This window comes from Nasonia vitripennis, chromosome 1 (genome assembly GCF_009193385.2).
Source record: "Nasonia vitripennis strain AsymCx chromosome 1, Nvit_psr_1.1, whole genome shotgun sequence".
In the NCBI taxonomy this organism is placed as follows: domain Eukaryota; kingdom Metazoa; phylum Arthropoda; class Insecta; order Hymenoptera; family Pteromalidae; genus Nasonia; species Nasonia vitripennis.
The window spans coordinates 28,834,747-28,851,877 of record NC_045757.1 but is presented as its reverse complement, the minus strand read 5'-3'; the positions used below and the strand labels follow the sequence as shown (position 1 = coordinate 28,851,877).

At 39.5% G+C, this 17,131-nt stretch overlaps 3 protein-coding genes and 1 non-coding gene across 11 annotated transcripts in view; 1 reads left to right on the top strand and 3 right to left on the bottom strand.

Annotated features, from left to right (window-relative positions):
* The window catches only part of LOC103317166 (F-box/LRR-repeat protein 7-like), a 41,061-nt gene extending 37,884 nt beyond the window's left edge, over positions 1-3,177 (bottom strand). For 2 of the 3 annotated variants that reach the window (XM_031933757.2, XM_008214124.4), the window contains exons 1-2: positions 2,866-3,177; positions 2,659-2,785 (exon numbers count right to left, since the gene is read on the bottom strand). The gene's annotated coding sequence lies outside the window, so the exon portion shown is untranslated. The remainder of the gene's footprint in view (positions 1-2,658; positions 2,786-2,865) is intronic. The other variant, XM_008214123.4, reaches the window with a different exon arrangement.
* LOC116415877 lies at positions 1,552-1,655 on the top strand. The gene has a single exon (XR_004226430.1). It is a non-coding gene; the product is annotated as a U6atac minor spliceosomal RNA (small nuclear RNA).
* A 377-nt stretch (positions 3,178-3,554) lies between the features above and the next one.
* Positions 3,555-13,057, bottom strand: LOC100119872 (transcription initiation factor TFIID subunit 4). 6 transcript variants are annotated; one of them, XM_031933749.2, is made up of 12 exons: positions 12,325-13,057; positions 11,746-12,180; positions 10,775-11,050; positions 9,524-9,706; positions 9,007-9,360; positions 8,661-8,846; positions 8,206-8,244; positions 7,597-7,958; positions 7,349-7,515; positions 7,141-7,271; positions 6,880-7,062; positions 3,725-6,797 (listed from the first exon to the last, which is right to left on the bottom strand). In XM_031933749.2, exons 1-12 carry the CDS (start codon positions 12,886-12,888, stop codon positions 6,516-6,518), a joined length of 3,162 nt encoding a protein of 1,053 aa, XP_031789609.1. In that variant the 5' UTR covers positions 12,889-13,057; the 3' UTR covers positions 3,725-6,515. The 6 variants fall into 6 exon arrangements, with proteins under 6 accessions (XP_016840341.1, XP_031789609.1, XP_031789610.1 ...); XM_016984852.3 differs by having other exon boundaries at positions 3,555-6,797; positions 11,746-13,057; XM_031933750.2 differs by having other exon boundaries at positions 11,911-13,057.
* A 2,879-nt stretch (positions 13,058-15,936) lies between these two features.
* Positions 15,937-16,738, bottom strand: LOC100678578 (MAP kinase kinase mkk-4). Its single transcript, XM_032599209.1, has 5 exons — positions 16,722-16,738; positions 16,591-16,645; positions 16,488-16,499; positions 16,269-16,419; positions 15,937-16,198 (listed from the first exon to the last, which is right to left on the bottom strand). The coding sequence occupies exons 4-5, from the start codon at positions 16,413-16,415 to the stop codon at positions 15,968-15,970; spliced, it is 378 nt and encodes a 125-aa protein (XP_032455100.1). The 5' UTR covers positions 16,416-16,419; positions 16,488-16,499; positions 16,591-16,645; positions 16,722-16,738; the 3' UTR covers positions 15,937-15,967.
* Positions 16,739-17,131: the final 393 nt, after the last annotated feature.

Genomic DNA, 17,131 nt, shown 5'->3' with positions numbered 1-17,131 from the left:
TTAAACATATTTTTCCGTAAACTCTATACGCCATAATATCTTTTAATGAAATTCCTAAAATTTATTTAAATTTTTAAAATGGCAGAATAGTGCAAATATTCTTCCTGTCCTGGAGTCCTATTTCAGCTATGACGTAGGTTAGAAACACATGATACAATAAATACCATTCGAAATATTAAAACTCACTGACCTGGACAGTTGAGTTATGTTGTATCAGTATTTTAAAATTTATAATATCCACATTACATTCTTTTACCGAACTATTGTTCTGGCATACCTCTGAAATTTTTCATATTTGTCTCGCATATGAGGAAACTTTTCAATAAAAAGAATGTATTCTAATTATATTTAATATATTCGCATAAAATATACTGACATACCCAATAAAAAGTAATTGTAAAACAATCGCATTAAAATTTTTATTCTTAAAGGCAAATATTTTCATGAAAATCGATCGATCCAAAAATTAATGCTCTGAGGCTAACGTCAGTTTGAAATTTAAAAAAGGCACAGATAACGAACCCGCAGCCCGCGGACAGAACGAGAGAGAAAGAGAATATTCGCGAAAGGAAGTCGAGGCGAGTAGATCGCCTTCGGCGTCAACGTGGAAGACAGTTCGAAATTCAACGGAACCGTCGTCCGAGAGGAGTTTTTTCGTTTCTCTCTCACTCCCTTTTCTCGCTTATCCAGTTCGCGATGTGGCCAAAAGTGCCTCCCAGGACGAACAGGATGCGTCGACGATTCAACGAGAAGCGCCGCGAGGAGGTGAAATTCCACCTCGCGACCCGTATATATGCAACGATATTTAGGACTCCTTCGGCCTTGTGTAATGAGCTCTTGCTTCGGGACAGTGAATTATGCGCTCTTGTGGCGCGGGGAAAAAATGTGGGCGAAGTGGTAACCTACAAGGCGTTTTTGAGTCATTTTTGCGCAGACATGTCAAAAAAGAATTTTTTCTATAAGCAGTCATAGTTTAACTGCAAAAAAAGGGAGGGCCCAACATGATTAAAAATAAAGTTTCTAATTTTGATTAAAATCAGATCACAATTGAAATAATAAGCGATCTCATATAAAATAAAAAATTATTTTATAAAAAAGGAATGCTATAACTGACATAATAACATATATTTAATTGATAATAAAAATGAATTTATCAATGTATAGTGATAAATAAGGGTTAATAAATAGGTGAATCCGGTATGCGATTCTGATTTAAATTATTAAACTTTAAGTTAAAACGTTAGATAAGCGATATCCATTTCTAAAAGGGAGATTGCGATAGTATCGAATTGAAGCTCTTACAGAGCCAATCAGACCGTCATCAAAAAATTTCATTGGTGGGTACAGCGGAAACAGGGAGTAACTTCAGAGAGTTCAACAACAAAATCAACGCGCGCGGCACGCGCGCTAAGCCAACTTCTAGTATTCATTAAAGGGATGCATCGTAAGTTCAACATTCGCTCGCTAGAAGTCGCTTCAATTTACTCAACTCGCAAGCGGCAAGATATGTAGGTAGTTAGTATATAAGCGCTGTGACAGCTAGCGCCACTCGTGTTGTATGAAAGGAGAGAAGTTTAGCACTCCCCTAGACAAGGATGGAACACATATACTCGTAAGGCACTGGTCGCTTTATGCGGCTCTTACGACATTTTTTTGATATACCTAGATCGAGACGATCCAAGGGCCCATTCCCAACATCACATTCACATGCCATAAAATTATAAGCCTTTTGTTGAACTAAAGGATCAATCGGGTACTTTAAAATAAAAAGCAAAAGTATCGACTATCGACAGAGTTACAAGCGTACAGCACGCATGCGCATATGTTGCATCGTTGCACGTTACCAAACGCGCCAAATTATTCAAATTTCAAAGCCTATTCTAAATGCGAAAAATGTGATTAATAATTATGGACATAAACTATATTTTGTGTTTACTTACGATTACATAAATAGATCAATTGATTAAAATATTATATAATAAATATTCATTATTTTTATACCAACATCAATTAAATAAAAGCCACAAAGAAAAGCAAAATTTCAATAGTAAATCATAATATGACATGCTCAATGACATACATCTTTTCATGCCTAAATTCTACGTGATTCGTGACACGGAGAAATGTTCACTTTTAACCTAAATTTACATGGAACATTTCATAATAAATCAAATTTCTACAAAAAAACTTTGTGGGCACTTGTAAAGCGAGGGGAAACGTGTTTCACAGAATTCGAATTACATGCAGCTATATCATTCTTGGAAGCCATCGCACATATTAAACCGTTTTTCGCGAATAGGGTCTGTATACCAAAAATATCTTATCGATGCAGTTAATGTAACTATATAAGTCGAACTAAGTACGAATAATAAAATACTGAGAAGGCTTTACGTGGAACTCAACTTTATTACGCTGGGATTGCACCAAAGTTCGGAAAGCAAAACGTATATATTTGAGTTGTATTATACTCTTTAAAAACAACGAGATAACGGCTACCTAAAAGTAAAACGCTCATTCCAAGAACTCGGAACTAAACACCCTGCTAATGCCGCGTACAAAGGGGCTTTTCTCCGCGTCAGCCGCACGCTGCGCAAACGCCATGTATGCGGCTTTCCCAAACACACTAACCTCGAAAAGTAAATATCTAATGGTACTTACAGAAAATTCCTCTTGAACTCGTCGATAGCAATAAACACGAACTTGTTTACTTGATAATTGCTGCAGCCGTCTTTTTGGCTTTCGACAGCGTCGTTGAAAAACTCTTTAAGAAACGTTTAGAAGTACCCTGATCACAAAACACACGGATATAAGTAATTAACCGACTCGGATTTCGTCGTGATGATAACCGATGTAATGAAAAATTACCTTTTGTACTTGCTGAATCCTTTATCTGACAAAGAAAGAGGAACTTATTGAATCACGAGGTGCGATGAAATGAGACGCCAACTGCCCCCAGGTGCTTGACAAGTGAGCGAGACAACGCAAGATTTGACAAGTTCGAACAAGATGGCGATACTCGCGCCACGCGCTCTCCGCTGATCTGATTATTAGGGCTATCACACGTAAAAAGGTACACCGAGAGGAACAGCAGCTGACAGCCAATCAGTAGCAAACTTTATAAACGGACTCATTCCTTCATGTTCTCTCTATTTCTCGCTATTCCTTTTTACGTTCGATACCCCTATTATAGTTGCCGCAAAATGCGCGCCAAAATGGCGCTATTTCAAATAATTCACAACATAATGTAACTAAAATTTAATAGCCAGCAATCGATGTTCAGTACTCATCAGATTGTTGAAAAGTACGTGACGTTTGAATTTTTACCCCAAGCTCTAGAGAATCCCAAAAGTAAAGGATACTCGGTTTTTGTTTTATAGAATTTTATTACGAAAAAACAACTTTGAATATCAAAGAAAATTCATACATAAAGAGCTAACAAAACAAAAAAAAAGTATATGTACAAATAGCACAGAGATGTGTATTTTATACTTAAAAAGAAAAAAAGAAAATACGCAACCACTTTGAAGTGATTGTTCATTGCGGGAACTCTTATGCTCGCGTTAATCAATTTATTTTCTCACGGCTTAATCAATACATTTTGTAAAAATAGCATACGGTACCAAAACTGCTATACCGTTACTTTATACATTTTTTCTTAAATCCTCATTATATACTTGACAAATTCTTAACAAAATGTAGTGGCAGTTTTAGGAGACGATTTACGAGGAATTTTGAAATACGCGAGGGTATCTGCAGTTCGAACGATAAAATGCAGGCGAGGTTCGCGACTGCTGCAAAATAAATATAAAGAAAAGAAAATGAGCAAACGAAGGCTTGCTTTACTCGTTACACAGAAGAGTAAAGTGTGTAACCTCTATTACAAACAAATTTTTTTTTTCTTCTTCAAACCAAGATCTTTAGATCGAAAAGTATTATCAGTTATTTACGCACAGAATGGTGCAGCAGGTATTGAATTAATTAAAAGGAAAAATATATCTCCGTACTTAATGTATAGCAGTAATGTTTACAACTTATGAACGAAGTAATAATTAATTTTCTAATTTATATACATTACGTTTTTGAGATACAGAAAATTGTTCGTCGAAATAAATTTTAGGAATTACTTGTCGAGAAAAAAGTCGTCTCTTTTTACAGCTCGTAATATTATTCATTAGCCGTACATTTGACGTTTTCTTCATTATAAATATAATTATGCGCAATATCGTCGTAAACGAACTGTCATTATTTTAATAAAAAAAAATAAAAGAATGCTTGTCCATAAGACGTGCGCGAGGAAGCATAAATGTCTCTCCCTAATCCTACATAATATGAATATACATCGCAATTTCGCGACACTTACGTACAGGCTTCTTTTCTTAAACTCTTAAAGGTATTTCTCTGTCTCTCATTTACAATTACATTGTGACAATATTTTTCCTTTATACTCTCGAGTAGTTCATCTGCTAGTAAATAAAAATTCGCATCGGCAAGCATCTCGCCGATACTATACTAATTCTTCAAGATTTTCGTATTTTTTATTTTTATCTTTATTTCTGTACATGTAAAAAAATTTCGTCGCTGTACAATATATTACAAAGACCATACACGCATAAGAAAAGAAAATGAATTGATAAATGCCTTTTTGGATATTATAAAGAACGTGATCTCAAAATTGCGTTTAGAAGCAACGCCAATACAATTGCTAAATCTGATGACTTTTTCCAACTACCTCGCAGTATCAAATTAAACTATATTAATATTTGCGATTTGTAGTTCAATTCTATCGTACACACTGACGCCATTTGACAATTCAGTATTTGAAACATAAAACCATCTCAGTAGGAATTATGTATTTCTTTTGATTTGTGATTATTTTAGTGCCAAATTAAATACTACGGAAAGTGGCTCTGACTAAGATTAATGTGGGAATAATGGAAGGTAAGAGAATCGCTCGCTAGACGTCTAATGAATTCAAGATTTTTTTTTCTTGTTTCAGTTGCCTCTAGAATGATCGCTTTCCTTTTTCTTTTAATCTTAGCAACTGTAGGCACCAGCATTATTCTTGCGTAGCGACTCCATTGTTATTATTTTAACACAAAAATCAGGTACACGCCAACTGCTTCTTACTTTGTTATTGTTGTTAATTAGTAAAATCCAAATTATGCTGCACGATCACAAGACAACGTTGCTGCCCAAATATAAAAAAATAATTATTTTTTTATTTGAATAAGTTCAATTCGAGTCCAATTTTTTTATAACTTTAAAAAGTTATAAAAAAATTGGACTCGATTGACTGTGAGTAAAGTAAGTATAAAAACGAGATATCTTTAACAATAGTCCTGGGGACCAAAAAGTTTTTAATAATATTGACAAAAACAATCATGATTCTCATATAATCGTATAATCAATTAAAATATCGTACAAATAATATATTCATACTTTTTGGACAATACGCTCGCAACGATTTCTTTTCAAATGAAAATACACTATTTCACTTGCGAAGAGAAATAAATTCAGCAAATAATTTCAAAAGTACAGATCAGATGACGACAACACGTAGTTGTAACACATACAACGAAACGAAAATTTTCCAAACTCGTGTACTTTGTGACCGTAACGCATGCATTAGCTGTGGAAAACGTTTACGCACTACCTGTGTTTTGTATATCATTGACTCGAGGCATTCATTTTCTTCACCAGTTCCCTACTCCTTAGTAGAAAATGAATATATACTCTCATAAACGAGAATGCCTCATTTTTACCCTGGTTGCAACATTTTCATGGAAGAAAATCAACAGATTTTTAAATTTTACAGTAGAAATAGATAACGAAAAAAAAATTTTTAATTAGCTCATACGCGGTAAACGCTAGCATCGTACCAATTTAATAATTTTTATTTTCTTGAATAAAAAATGTATCAAGTGTATAATCTTTCATCATCATAGCACACAAAAACACAGCCTTCACGATTCATGAACTGAAATTAGTCTAGTAGTCAGTAATCCTCTAACTTCAATAAATAAAAGCAATAATTGTCAATGTTGAAACCAGGGCAACGCTAATTCATCTTTCTCGATTTCTCGATGACGTAACACCGCGACTCAAGAATAACTAGAATTAGATTAAGAAGACGAAAGAAAAAATAAAGAAACTCTATCTTATATTACACTTTTCTAAAGTTCATCTTCTTCGCTCTTCAGTCAATTTACAAATATATAAGGGAAGCTTAGTATCGACAATCAGTTGTACGAGGTACACAAACGTCCATGCGTCTCATATTGCACGCCCAGGAAAGCATTGGCACCCTAGCGACCTCGACATTCTCGAAAGAAAAAAGTCTTAGAGACGACACAGACGTGCGCAAGACAACCTAGCGGTGGATGTGCGTCTGCAGTGTGAATACACGCGCGAGCTTTTGTATTCATCACCATCATTGTCGTTGCCCGAAAGGCCATCTGTTCGCGTAAGCTACGGCGACGATAGAATCGACGTATGCTGCGGCGGCCACAGCGGCATCACTTTAGGTATGATCTATACAGGGTCGAGCTCCGACACGTCTCCTTCTCTTGCTCCAGCAGGAAGAGCAGGTCTCGGAAGTTAACACGCTTGAGGCGCGGTCGCAAGGGCATTTGGCGGTTGAGGCCGGCACCGGTACCAGCCAGACCTGCAGTGCCACCCGGACTGCTTGCCGAGGAACCCCCGAGATCAAGCTTCGGTTTCTTGCGCGGACCAATAGCCTGAAGGGCTGTTTGATTAGCTTCGCGCTGGCGAGCCTCTTCCATTTCTGCCCGTTGCATCTGTGATATTCATTGTTGATTAGAACACAATTATAGACTGTCAAAAACTGAGAATTACGAAGTAAATATAAATATTATTAACCTCTTTCGCTTTCGCTTTCAATTTGGCTTGCTCGGGATCCTCCGTTTTCGCTCGACTCTTTGCTGCCTTTAGCAGAACTTCCCTTTCTTGTTCTTCGTGTCTCTTACGTTCTACCCTATCCAATTCTTCTAAAAACTTTAACTGTGCCCTAACGTCTTGCGTGACCTCATATCTAGGGTCAACCTGTGAAAGAGATTTAAAATAAAATTTCTGGTGTTGTCCACAGAGTGATAGCTAATGTGTACTAAATGGCGAGCATACCTTCACCAAATCTATTCTATGTTCTGCTATAATAGCCAGCTTTTCTACTAGATTTTTCAACCTTTCTTGCGCTGCGTGTGAAATTAAAGACGCTACTTCTTGATTAGGTTCCTCCAAACCATAACTACTCACTGTAGAAAAAATTGTATGATTAAGTTTGTTGCACGTTCACTTTACACAAAAGTAATCTTATAATCAATCAACCGACCTATTTTATTAATTTTTTGCTGAAGAGGGGTCATATGAAGAAATACTTCGTCTTTACACGATCTTATCTGTGTCCCAACGAATTTCGTCGATCCCAGGATTCTCTGAGATTCTTCCGCGAGATTGACTCCTCCCATCGCTGCCACGTCGTTAATGTCATCATCACCCCTACAAAAAGCCACACGATTACCAACTTATTCGAAACCAAATGTAGAATCTTTGTATGAAATATATAAACTAAAAACGTACGTGTATCCCGCAGACGAGAACGTTTTCTTTTCCTTTTCCTTAGACACGAGTTTGGGCTGTATGGAAGGCACTGCGGCTTTGTTTAGGGTTGTGGTCGTGGTGATGGTTTTGTGCGAAGACGCAACTACCGTCTTTGACACCGCCGTCGACGGAAGGGTCTTTTGCACGATAATCGGCCCCGTGGTTTGGCGGATCGTCGTTGTCGTCGCACCGCTGCCACCCGTCGTGCTGCTAGTCGCACTTGTGCTCACTACGACTGTGGATAACGATTGTATCTGATGGTGCACCGGCGCCGCAATTACAGGCGTCTTTGCGGAGTACGTAGCTAACAATCCTGGTCGTATCGGCGTTGTCGGACGAATCTAAAAAAGAGATCGGGTTAAAGAAAAGGCTGAACAAATGTTTCACACGGGTTTCTACGAGGTTAAAATACTTGTTTAGATTCACGTGCTCATTTAGTACGCTTTCATTAAATTTATACATGCGATATCAAATGTTATTTCTACTGATAAGTGGTCAAATGTTTGTAATCTACAATACTATTACTTTATCCACAAAGGAATATGAGCATGCAATGGAAGACAGTGAGATACTGTGACTGATATTTACTTTTTTGTTTATAGAAGACACCACTGGCTTATCCACATTCTTCAAAAATACAAATAAGTTTATATATTTATGGTATACATGTGCATATCACGTACGAAGCTGTGCTTTTGACAGAATTCCAAACAACATTATTTGAAATTGAAAACTAAAATTGCTGGACCGAGTAAATCTGCGATTTCAAAGTTTGAACGATAAATTATTGATATAAATTTTGCGGGTGACGATGCCTTCACCTTTACCATTTTCAATAGATTTTGAAAAATCTACTCTACACTAACGATCTACGCATTATCTGAAAAATTTACAAAACCAAGACTAAAATAAACTTTACAATTCATTCGAAGACTAATTTTTTGTAAAGAAAAAAATATATATAATCTTCGCATAGTGACACTCTCTACCACACAAACAATCAATGTGATTGTATTTTCTATATATCAATGAAAAATCCTTACCAGCTTTTGTTGAACCTGAATAGGTTGAGGAGGTCGCGGAACATTCGTAACTCCTGTGAGAGGTGCCATGACTCTCACCTGTGTTGTGGCTGGTGGTGTAAGAGCTACAGTGGCAGGAACGTGCGTAACTGGCGTTGCTGCCGTGACTGCAGGAGAAACAGCTACAGTTGGCCTAATTTGGTTTTGCTAAAACGAAATTTTTAAATCAGTAAGCATGTAATTAAATACTACAACCAAATTAGTATGTTATATACACAAAAATTATAAAGTTTTACAAGACATTGCTTTTAATAAATGTAGATGAATCGATATTAATTTACAACATTCAATTAGCCAATTAAATAACCTGAGTGACGACTGTCGGCGACGCCGCGGGAAAACCTGATGCCTGAATGTACATTTGAGAATTGGGATGCGGCGGCCGTATGCCATCGATGACCAATTCCTTGGTGATGAGCGCGTGGCGCAACAGAGGCAGACTCTTTCTGAGAAAGCCGATCAAGCACGGCTGTGGCGACGCGTTTAATAATCTCTCCAATCTAATGCAGAACTCCTCGGGCTCAACTTTAACATCAATCAACTCTTGTATTAACGTCCGAACACTTCTTTCCACATGTTTAGGTTCACGACTAGACAACTCTAATAAGTTCGCTAAGAATTTACGGCACTTTTCTTTGGTATTATCATTGACCTGACGATGCTGTTTCAAAACAAAAAAAAAAAACAAAAAAAAAATCAAGATTAATATTTAGCGTTGTTTTATAAAAGGTGTTTAGGTGTAGCGTTATTTCTTGAATGACTCTGTCCCTTCAATGGTTAACATTACACCTGAACTAAAGCAGTATCGATAAATTCTCCATTACTCTTATCTGAGCCGGAGTCAGAGACGCTTGTGCGGGCGAAACAGTTGATGTTGGTGTCGAAGCAGGCGTAGGGGTTGCCATTGATGCTGGAGTCGGCGTTGGCGTTGGAGCCGTGGTAGTTGCAGCAACTATGGTTGACGTCACTGCGGTTACAGTTGTGGTCGTTACAGTAGGAGCTACAGTCTGTTGGAACAGAATTATTAGAATTAATTTTATACTTCAATAAGTGATCTTCATTCATGGTTAGAACGTTAAAACGCACTTTCTATAGAGATTTTCCTCTTTTATTGCCAATTACAAAAAAGTTTAACCATGAATGAATTTGATCTACTATTAAATACAGATTTTAACACTCAATTAATTAAGAAAATCAATCAACAATTTTTTCATGCGTTTTGCACATGGGTTTCAGAACAATTTCTTCTTGGATTGAATAAACCTGGGTATTTCATTATTATCATCATCAAAATTATTAACGCACTTGTACCTTGTAAAGACTCGTCTTTTTTTAACAGTTTGTGCAGGATGTAGCTTCAAATTTGTGTATTGGTTATTGGTAATTATTACTATTAGGAAGATTACATTTGCATTTAGCATTTCTGGTATTTAGTGCTTCTTGATGAGTAACTTTATCTTTGTGCTTGGTAAAATACTATTGCATTGAATTACATGTACTATATTTTAAAAACCATACTTGCTTGATGCTTGTGTGATAGAACAGCATAGCAATGAGGTATAGTATATTGCTACTATTAAGATTTAAAAAAAAAAACTCAGTACATGATGCCATGCAAAATCATAGGTAGAAAACTGATTTAGAATATGGAAATCTTTGTCTACATTTTGTAACTACTACAGTTAAGCAACTAATTGAGGAATAAATTTTTGCACACAAGACAAAACTTTAAATTCTAGAAATTGTTCATGCACAGATTTGAAACTAATAGATAAACATGAATATAAATAAAATGGAAATTAAACATTTCATCTTTATTCATACTTTGTATACAGAAAAATGGTATCAAATAAAGTAATAAAAGAAGCTTATACCTATTTTTAAAACCAAAACAGATTGTCTCTGTGATGCCAGACTTTTAAACCCGCCAGAGCCAAGTTGCGTGATGAACCAAATAAAATATAAAAAAGTCTATGCAGTTGCAACATTCCAACTCAAAATTTCTGGACAGAGACCAATAAAACGTCTACGAAGAAGCTACTTCGAGTCTTATAAGAGGTATGAGTGTGCGTCACCTGAATGGGTTTTCTTATTGTGGCGAGTGGTGGACCAGTGAACTGTGCGTTCAGCCTACTTACAGCTGGCAATGAGGCCAGACGATACGTTGTACCCGTAGCGCCTGGTGTTGCAACAACTGCTGCACTTCCAGCGATGCTGTTGGGAGTCACTGCTGCATTGTTTGGATTAGCTGGTCCAACCCTTAATAACTGAAACTGACCATTCTCTGTCTTCAAGAGCAGGTGACCTTGTGTACCACCTTGTGCTAAACCCTGGATAGTCTGTAGCGTTATCTAAAAATGGCAAACAGTTGTTAAAAAATAGTGCAGGGGGAATGTTAAGAGTGCATCTAATAGCTTTTTACTTTTCGATTTCAAAAAACTATAAAATATAATAAATTGGATAATCAAGATACTCAAATTTTTTGGGTTTGAATTAGAACACACAACAGTAAGCGTTATTTTTTTTGTTAAGAGTCTTTTTAGTGCCAGCTGCATGCCTTACACTTGTAAAAAAATAAGAAAAATAAAAAAAAATCAATTGCCCAGATGATAAACACTAATATTTTATACATAACCTAGACATGGCTTTTTCCTTGAATGTGAACATTTTTACATCTCAAAAATTTGAAAAATATGATAAAAATCATATGGGCAAAATAAAATTTTTAAATTGTTTTGCTTTATCGGTTTAGAGGTAAAGTAAAAAACTTGTAGTAATAAAATAACTCAATGACTCTGCCCAAGCAGCTGATCGAGATGAATAGCAGATGTAAACAAATGGCAAGTAGATGAACCACCAGAAGCATTTCACTCATGAATCATGCAAATAAGCGCCAGAACCCACATTTCAGAGACACTTTAATTGACGAGCAGTCCGAAACAAGGATCCGAGCGGAGGAAGAGTGCAAAGAGAATAGAGAGCAGGAAAGTTAGAGGGTTAAAAGACAGTAAGAAAGAGAGAGCGAGGCTTGAGATGTAGGACATACCCCAGGGGTTCCCGCTCGTCCTCCCATCATGTGCTGACCAATGACGACCCTAGAAGCGACCTGTTTAGCGGGCTGCTGGCCAGCCACCTGCGGGGTGGCTGGCCGCAGGGCATTGACATTGAGTATCTGTACGTTACTGGGCACTATTGCGGATGTGACACCTGCCTTTCCCGGCTGAGCCGTGTTAGTGATATTGGCTGCAACCGTGACTGGCACGGACATGGGCACGGAGACCATGCCAGTCGGGGCGACGCTTGTCTTAATGACCAGGGCAGTCTGCTTGTTGACATTTATGGTCTGGGCCTGATTAGTAGCAGCTGCGGTGGCCTGGCCAGATACAGCGGAGACCTGGCTCACTGCGCTGTTAGAGGTGCTCTGGAGGACGGTCTGGGTGGTGACGACACCCAGGGTGCCGTTGGCCAGCTGGGCAACGCTCTGCGCGGGAAACGTTAGTTTATTGTTAGCGTTGACAACGCCAGTGGTCGCGATGACCTGGCCGCTGCCGGGATAGACAATCTTCACATGCTCCCCCTGGACCTTGGCCAGTGCACTAAGCTGGTTGCTCTGATTACTGGTAACCTGATTGCCGGCCACTTGCTGCGGGACAAACTGCTGCTGCGGAGACGGCTGCATGGTTGAGACCTGCTGCTGCTGCTGCTGCTGCTGCTGGGGCTGGGGCTGGCCACTCGGCGTTGGCTTGGCGAGTTCCTGGACCGGCGGCGCGGCGGCAGTCATGTTGCTGCTCGTCGTCGTACTCGGCGTCGTCGTTGTGGCGAGGACTGTTGGTGGGATCTGCTGCTGCTGCTGGGGCTGCTGGGGCTGCTGGGGCTGTTGCTGTTGGTCACCGTTACTGGTGCCGTTGGCCACATGCTGCTGCGGTGGCTTCTGCAGGGGCCCGCTGCTGCCGTCGAGCGGCGGAGTCGTCGCTGCCGCCGCCGCTGCGGCCGCGACTACGCTGCTCGGCGCGCCGTTGCTCGACTGCGCCGCCGCGGACTGTTGCTGCTGCTGCTGCTGCTGCTGCTGCTGGGGGTTAGGCTGGGCCCCGCTGACCAGCTGCGTCTCGAGGGAGCCGACGATGGCACTAACTGCTGATTCGTCCACGTCCGTGCTGAGAGCTTCCTCAAGGAACTTAGCTGACGCCATTTTCGTCCGAGCTCCAACCGTAAACTGAGCCGCGCATGCGCAAGCGGCGACTTGGTGCTACTGCTCGACGGCCGCGCTCGAGCAGTGCGGGCTGCATGTCGTGCGCTGTGCTGATGATGCTGGGCCGCTGCCGCCGGCGCCGCCACGATCCTCGCTCGCCGTCGCTGCTCGCTAGCCGCCGACGCCGCTGATGCCGCGAGCCCGCTGGTGGGGGCTGCTCGGAACAGACGGAGCGAAGTCGCTGCTGCCAGTGCTGCCCCCTTTCGACACCGCTAAACGCAGTCACGGCCCATGTCCTCTCCCATGGTGCATTGCCCCGCTCTCCGCAGTCCAATGCGCATCTCCACCGTATAGACATATACACTCGCTATATCGTGCACATCGTGTGTACTCACTCGCATCGCGGCGCATCGGCATGCGACGTGCGAGCGCGAGAGTCCGCGCGCCTTCCCTCTCTTTGCCGCTCACGTGCACTTACGAAGCCGCCGCGTGCCCGTGCGTGTCGTCGGACATCGCTCTGCGATTTGCCGAGGTTGCCGGCGCGCGTCATACGAGCATCTGGAAAATTCAGAGAATGTAATTCGGACTATGCAATATTATGGGCGTGACATTATGTTTACGGCAGGTTACATTAGCAGAGGGGACGTGCCTAATTAACTTTTGTGAGCTACTGGTGCAGGTGCCGCTACACGGCGGAGTGAACTGTGAAAGGTGAAAGGTGAAACGTGAAAGCGGCGTGGGCCGCCGGCCGAGGGATTTGCCGCGCATTATGTGACCGCAGGCAACAACAGGCTCCGACGGTAAGTACGGGATTACCTGAGCCCAATAAACAATAACTTTTCTTAAAGTTCTCTTTTATATGACTTTCTATAGGTAAGGAGAGAACTTAAAGAAATTCTAAAAGGTAACCTTTGAGACACCTAAAGGTTGAGGAGTGCAAGGATCTCTTCCAAAAATTATAAATGTAATCCTTGTAGCCATCGCAAAGATCACTTTAAGAGCTTTGCGACTGCATAAAGATAATCTTTCGGCTGGACACTCCGCAACCTATAATAAGCCTTCTTAAACGATTCCTTTCAGAATTTCTTGTAAGCATCTGTTTACCTATAGAGAACGTTAAGTTTAAGGGCGCTTTTAGAAAACTTGTTATTTACTGGATTATTTATTTAATTTACATGCACTTTATAATTTTACGCATTCGCAATGCCGAATCTTAAACGCGTACGCCTATACTTATCATGCACACGTATTTTATAATAAATTATAACTTGTACGGTCTTATATACTAACTACCATATAGATTCTTACCGCTTGCGAGTGAAAAAGACTGGACACCACCTGGCGGCAGTAGTCTACAATAGTCACTTTTTTCACCCGGACATATCTTTCTGCACACTTTTTTTACACTTTCAGAAGAGATTTCGTATACAAATTTTAATTTTATATTAGCATACAGCTTTTTGACAGCTTTTCGTGAGACTTGCAGTCATCTTGTTTAGGCGCTCTAAGGCAGGAAACATGGTAGAAAAAAGAAGTCAACTAGACAACGTTTAGAAAACTATGATATTTCTGAAATTTTTTCCTACATAAGAGGTCTTAAGCGAAATGTCAAAAAGTATTCTAAAAGTGATCTTTAATGAATACTATTTTAGTGCAGTAATACGTATCTTTAAAAAAGACGTCGAGTTGATAACTTTAAGAAATTCTCAAAGTAATCTTTAAAAAGGTAATTTATAAGATATCTAAAAAGCTCGTTGACACTTTTATATTATCTAAAAGCTATAAATTTGAAAACTTTTGGAAAATCTTAAAGTAGTCTTCCGAAAGATGGGTAATAAGATATTCCAAATTTCATTGAGCTAACTAAAAGGCATCTTTTTAATGTCTCTTAGAAATTCAAGAAAAATAAGTTTTTAGATGTCCAAAAGTCCGCCAGTGTTTATTGCTTTTGGTAAGTCGGTGTATGCGGGATTGCAGTAGGCGGAGACGGTTTATGGACTTTTGTGGTGTCTGCGGGGGTTACTGTGGCATTGAGGATTGGGAGTTTTACAATGAGGACTTTATAACGAGTGGGTGTCACTACTTAGCTTGTGGTATTGACAATCGGATGTATTATGTAGGTAAATACAATATCACAGTAACCTAGCAAATTTACTTTTACCTGAAACACGATATATACCTGTTTGTAATTATTAGAAATCCAACTGTCTTACTTTAATGCGTCGAACTTTTGAATAATGTTTCGAACCGCACTTTCGCACACACACACACACACACCTACACCAAAGTCTATTATTCAATTCTTCCAACAAAAAACCCACAAATCTCAACGTAGTCCGAAATTCAAAACTCCCGCCAAACAGCACCTTTTACCGCGCAACGTGTATATACGAGCAATCAAAAGTCCACGCGATACTCCAGCGTTAATAGTCCACGAAAGACTGTCGGTTTATACTCGGCGGCAAAGTGAGCGGCTTCCTATTCGTATTCAACCAGTATAGGGCGAAAAAGGCTACATTCGCGCGAGCGGGATGATTTGGTCGCGCGTTATTCGCCGAGCGGCAGGAGATCGATTCGGCCAATCGTCGTCCGAGAACTGGCTACGTCAACTTCAAATGTTTGCGCCGCCGTATAGGGGTGTGTATATGCGCCGGGAGGAATACATGTGTGCATGTGGGGGGATTGTTTAACGATTAGGGGACATTGTTGCTTCGTTCAAATACGAAGCTATTTGCGGATGGCGCCTTGAACGGGGACCTTGACAAATTTTTTATCAAAAACTTTTTATTGGAAAACAAAAATAATATTAAATCTCATAAAATAATATAACCATTTGTTTTCTTCCAAAACAATTGGTTTTTTTCACGTGCTAGTCTTCGTGGCAAATCTGATCCGTATACCTAATACTATTCGTATAGTAATCACTTTACTTTTCTACAATCGCATTGCAACCGATACTGCAGGTATATAAAAAACGGCATTGTGGATCTATTACAGGTATTGCCTCGGAAAATTATCGAAAGGGACTTTACGAAAAAATCGCTGACGTGTAATGAATAATAGATTTAAATTTATTGCTTCAATCATCTATCTCGTTAATATCAACGACGATATCGCTTATTTGCTCGTAAACGATATCCCTGTCCGTTGTCTCCAGGCTATCGAAATACTTGCACAGCGGATCCTTCAATTCGGAATAGTGCAGCACTTCGTTACAGTCCGGCCTTTTATCCGGATCGAATTCCAGCGTCCTTGTGCAGATGGTTTTTATGGGTGATGGTAGATCTGCGAGTTTTTCTTCCAAGTCATCCTGCAATAAATTCATTTTTTTAAACTCGTGCCCTGTAGAATAATTAATATACGATAGTGAGATTCCGTACCGCGATATCATTAGGCTCGAGGCCCGTCGCAACCTCGTATAACATCACTCCGATACTCCAGACGTCACTTTTGAATGTGTGAGGTTCTTCCTCCGACTTATTTTCCAGTGCAGTGTAATTGTTTGGATTTACCATTGTTACGTCCATTTCCCTACAATTATTTCTTGGCATAAACTTCAATTTAAAAATGCTATTCTTAAGTTACACGCGGGCACTCACGAAGTAGTATCTCTAGCTAAACCAAAATCGATTATCTTAACTCTTCTAAGCGGTTCGGTGAACAATATATTTTCTGTCTTCAAATCTCGATGCATGATCTTACGGTCGTGCACGTGAGCAAGGCCCAAGAGCAGTTGAGCAAAAAAATGTAACGCTTCCTAAATAAAATTGGATTTATGTAAGACGCATGCTTTATTTGAAATTAAAGTATTTATTTAAAACATATATGTATACTTGTTCTTCCATAGGCACCCGTCCCTCTTCATAAGCTTCATTTATCAAGTCGTACAGAGTACCGCCTGATATGTTTTCCGTCAAGATGTAATGCTTCTCTTCGTCCACCCAACTCCCATAAAACGCAATTACGTTTGGGTGGCTCAGTTTGCTCATTGTAGCTTCTTCGTTTTCAGCGAAATCAAAGTAATTTCTCCGTTGCTTTTTAACGACAAACTCTGTGTCATCTTCTTTTATTCGTACCAAGTATATGGAACTTGATTAAAAATGTACATCGCATATTAAACATTAATATTAACCATGTTAGACGATAAACGTTATAACTAGGTGATATAATCTGCGCAATAGACGGAGAAAAGATCGGCGAAGGTAACAAAATATTTGATAAAATTAACCAAAAATGATTTTAT

Excerpts from the sequence above, each read along its gene's own strand:
- LOC100119872 (XM_016984852.3), bottom strand. The coding sequence starts at position 12,888 with ATGGCGTCAGCTAAGTTCCTTGAGGAAGCTCTCAGCACGGACGTGGAC. Across the intron at positions 9,707-10,774 it reads CAATAAGAAAACCCATTCAG|ACTGTAGCTCCTACTGTAAC; the intron begins GTGACGCACACT and ends CTGTTCCAACAG. Across the intron at positions 7,516-7,596 it reads TTCTCGTCTGCGGGATACAC|GGGTGATGATGACATTAACG; the intron begins GTACGTTTTTAG and ends GGCTTTTTGTAG.
- LOC100678578 (XM_032599209.1), bottom strand. The coding sequence starts at position 16,415 with ATGGACGTAACAATGGTAAATCCAAACAATTACACTGCACTGGAAAAT. Across the intron at positions 16,199-16,268 it reads TCGAGCCTAATGATATCGCG|GATGACTTGGAAGAAAAACT; the intron begins GTACGGAATCTC and ends AATTTATTGCAG.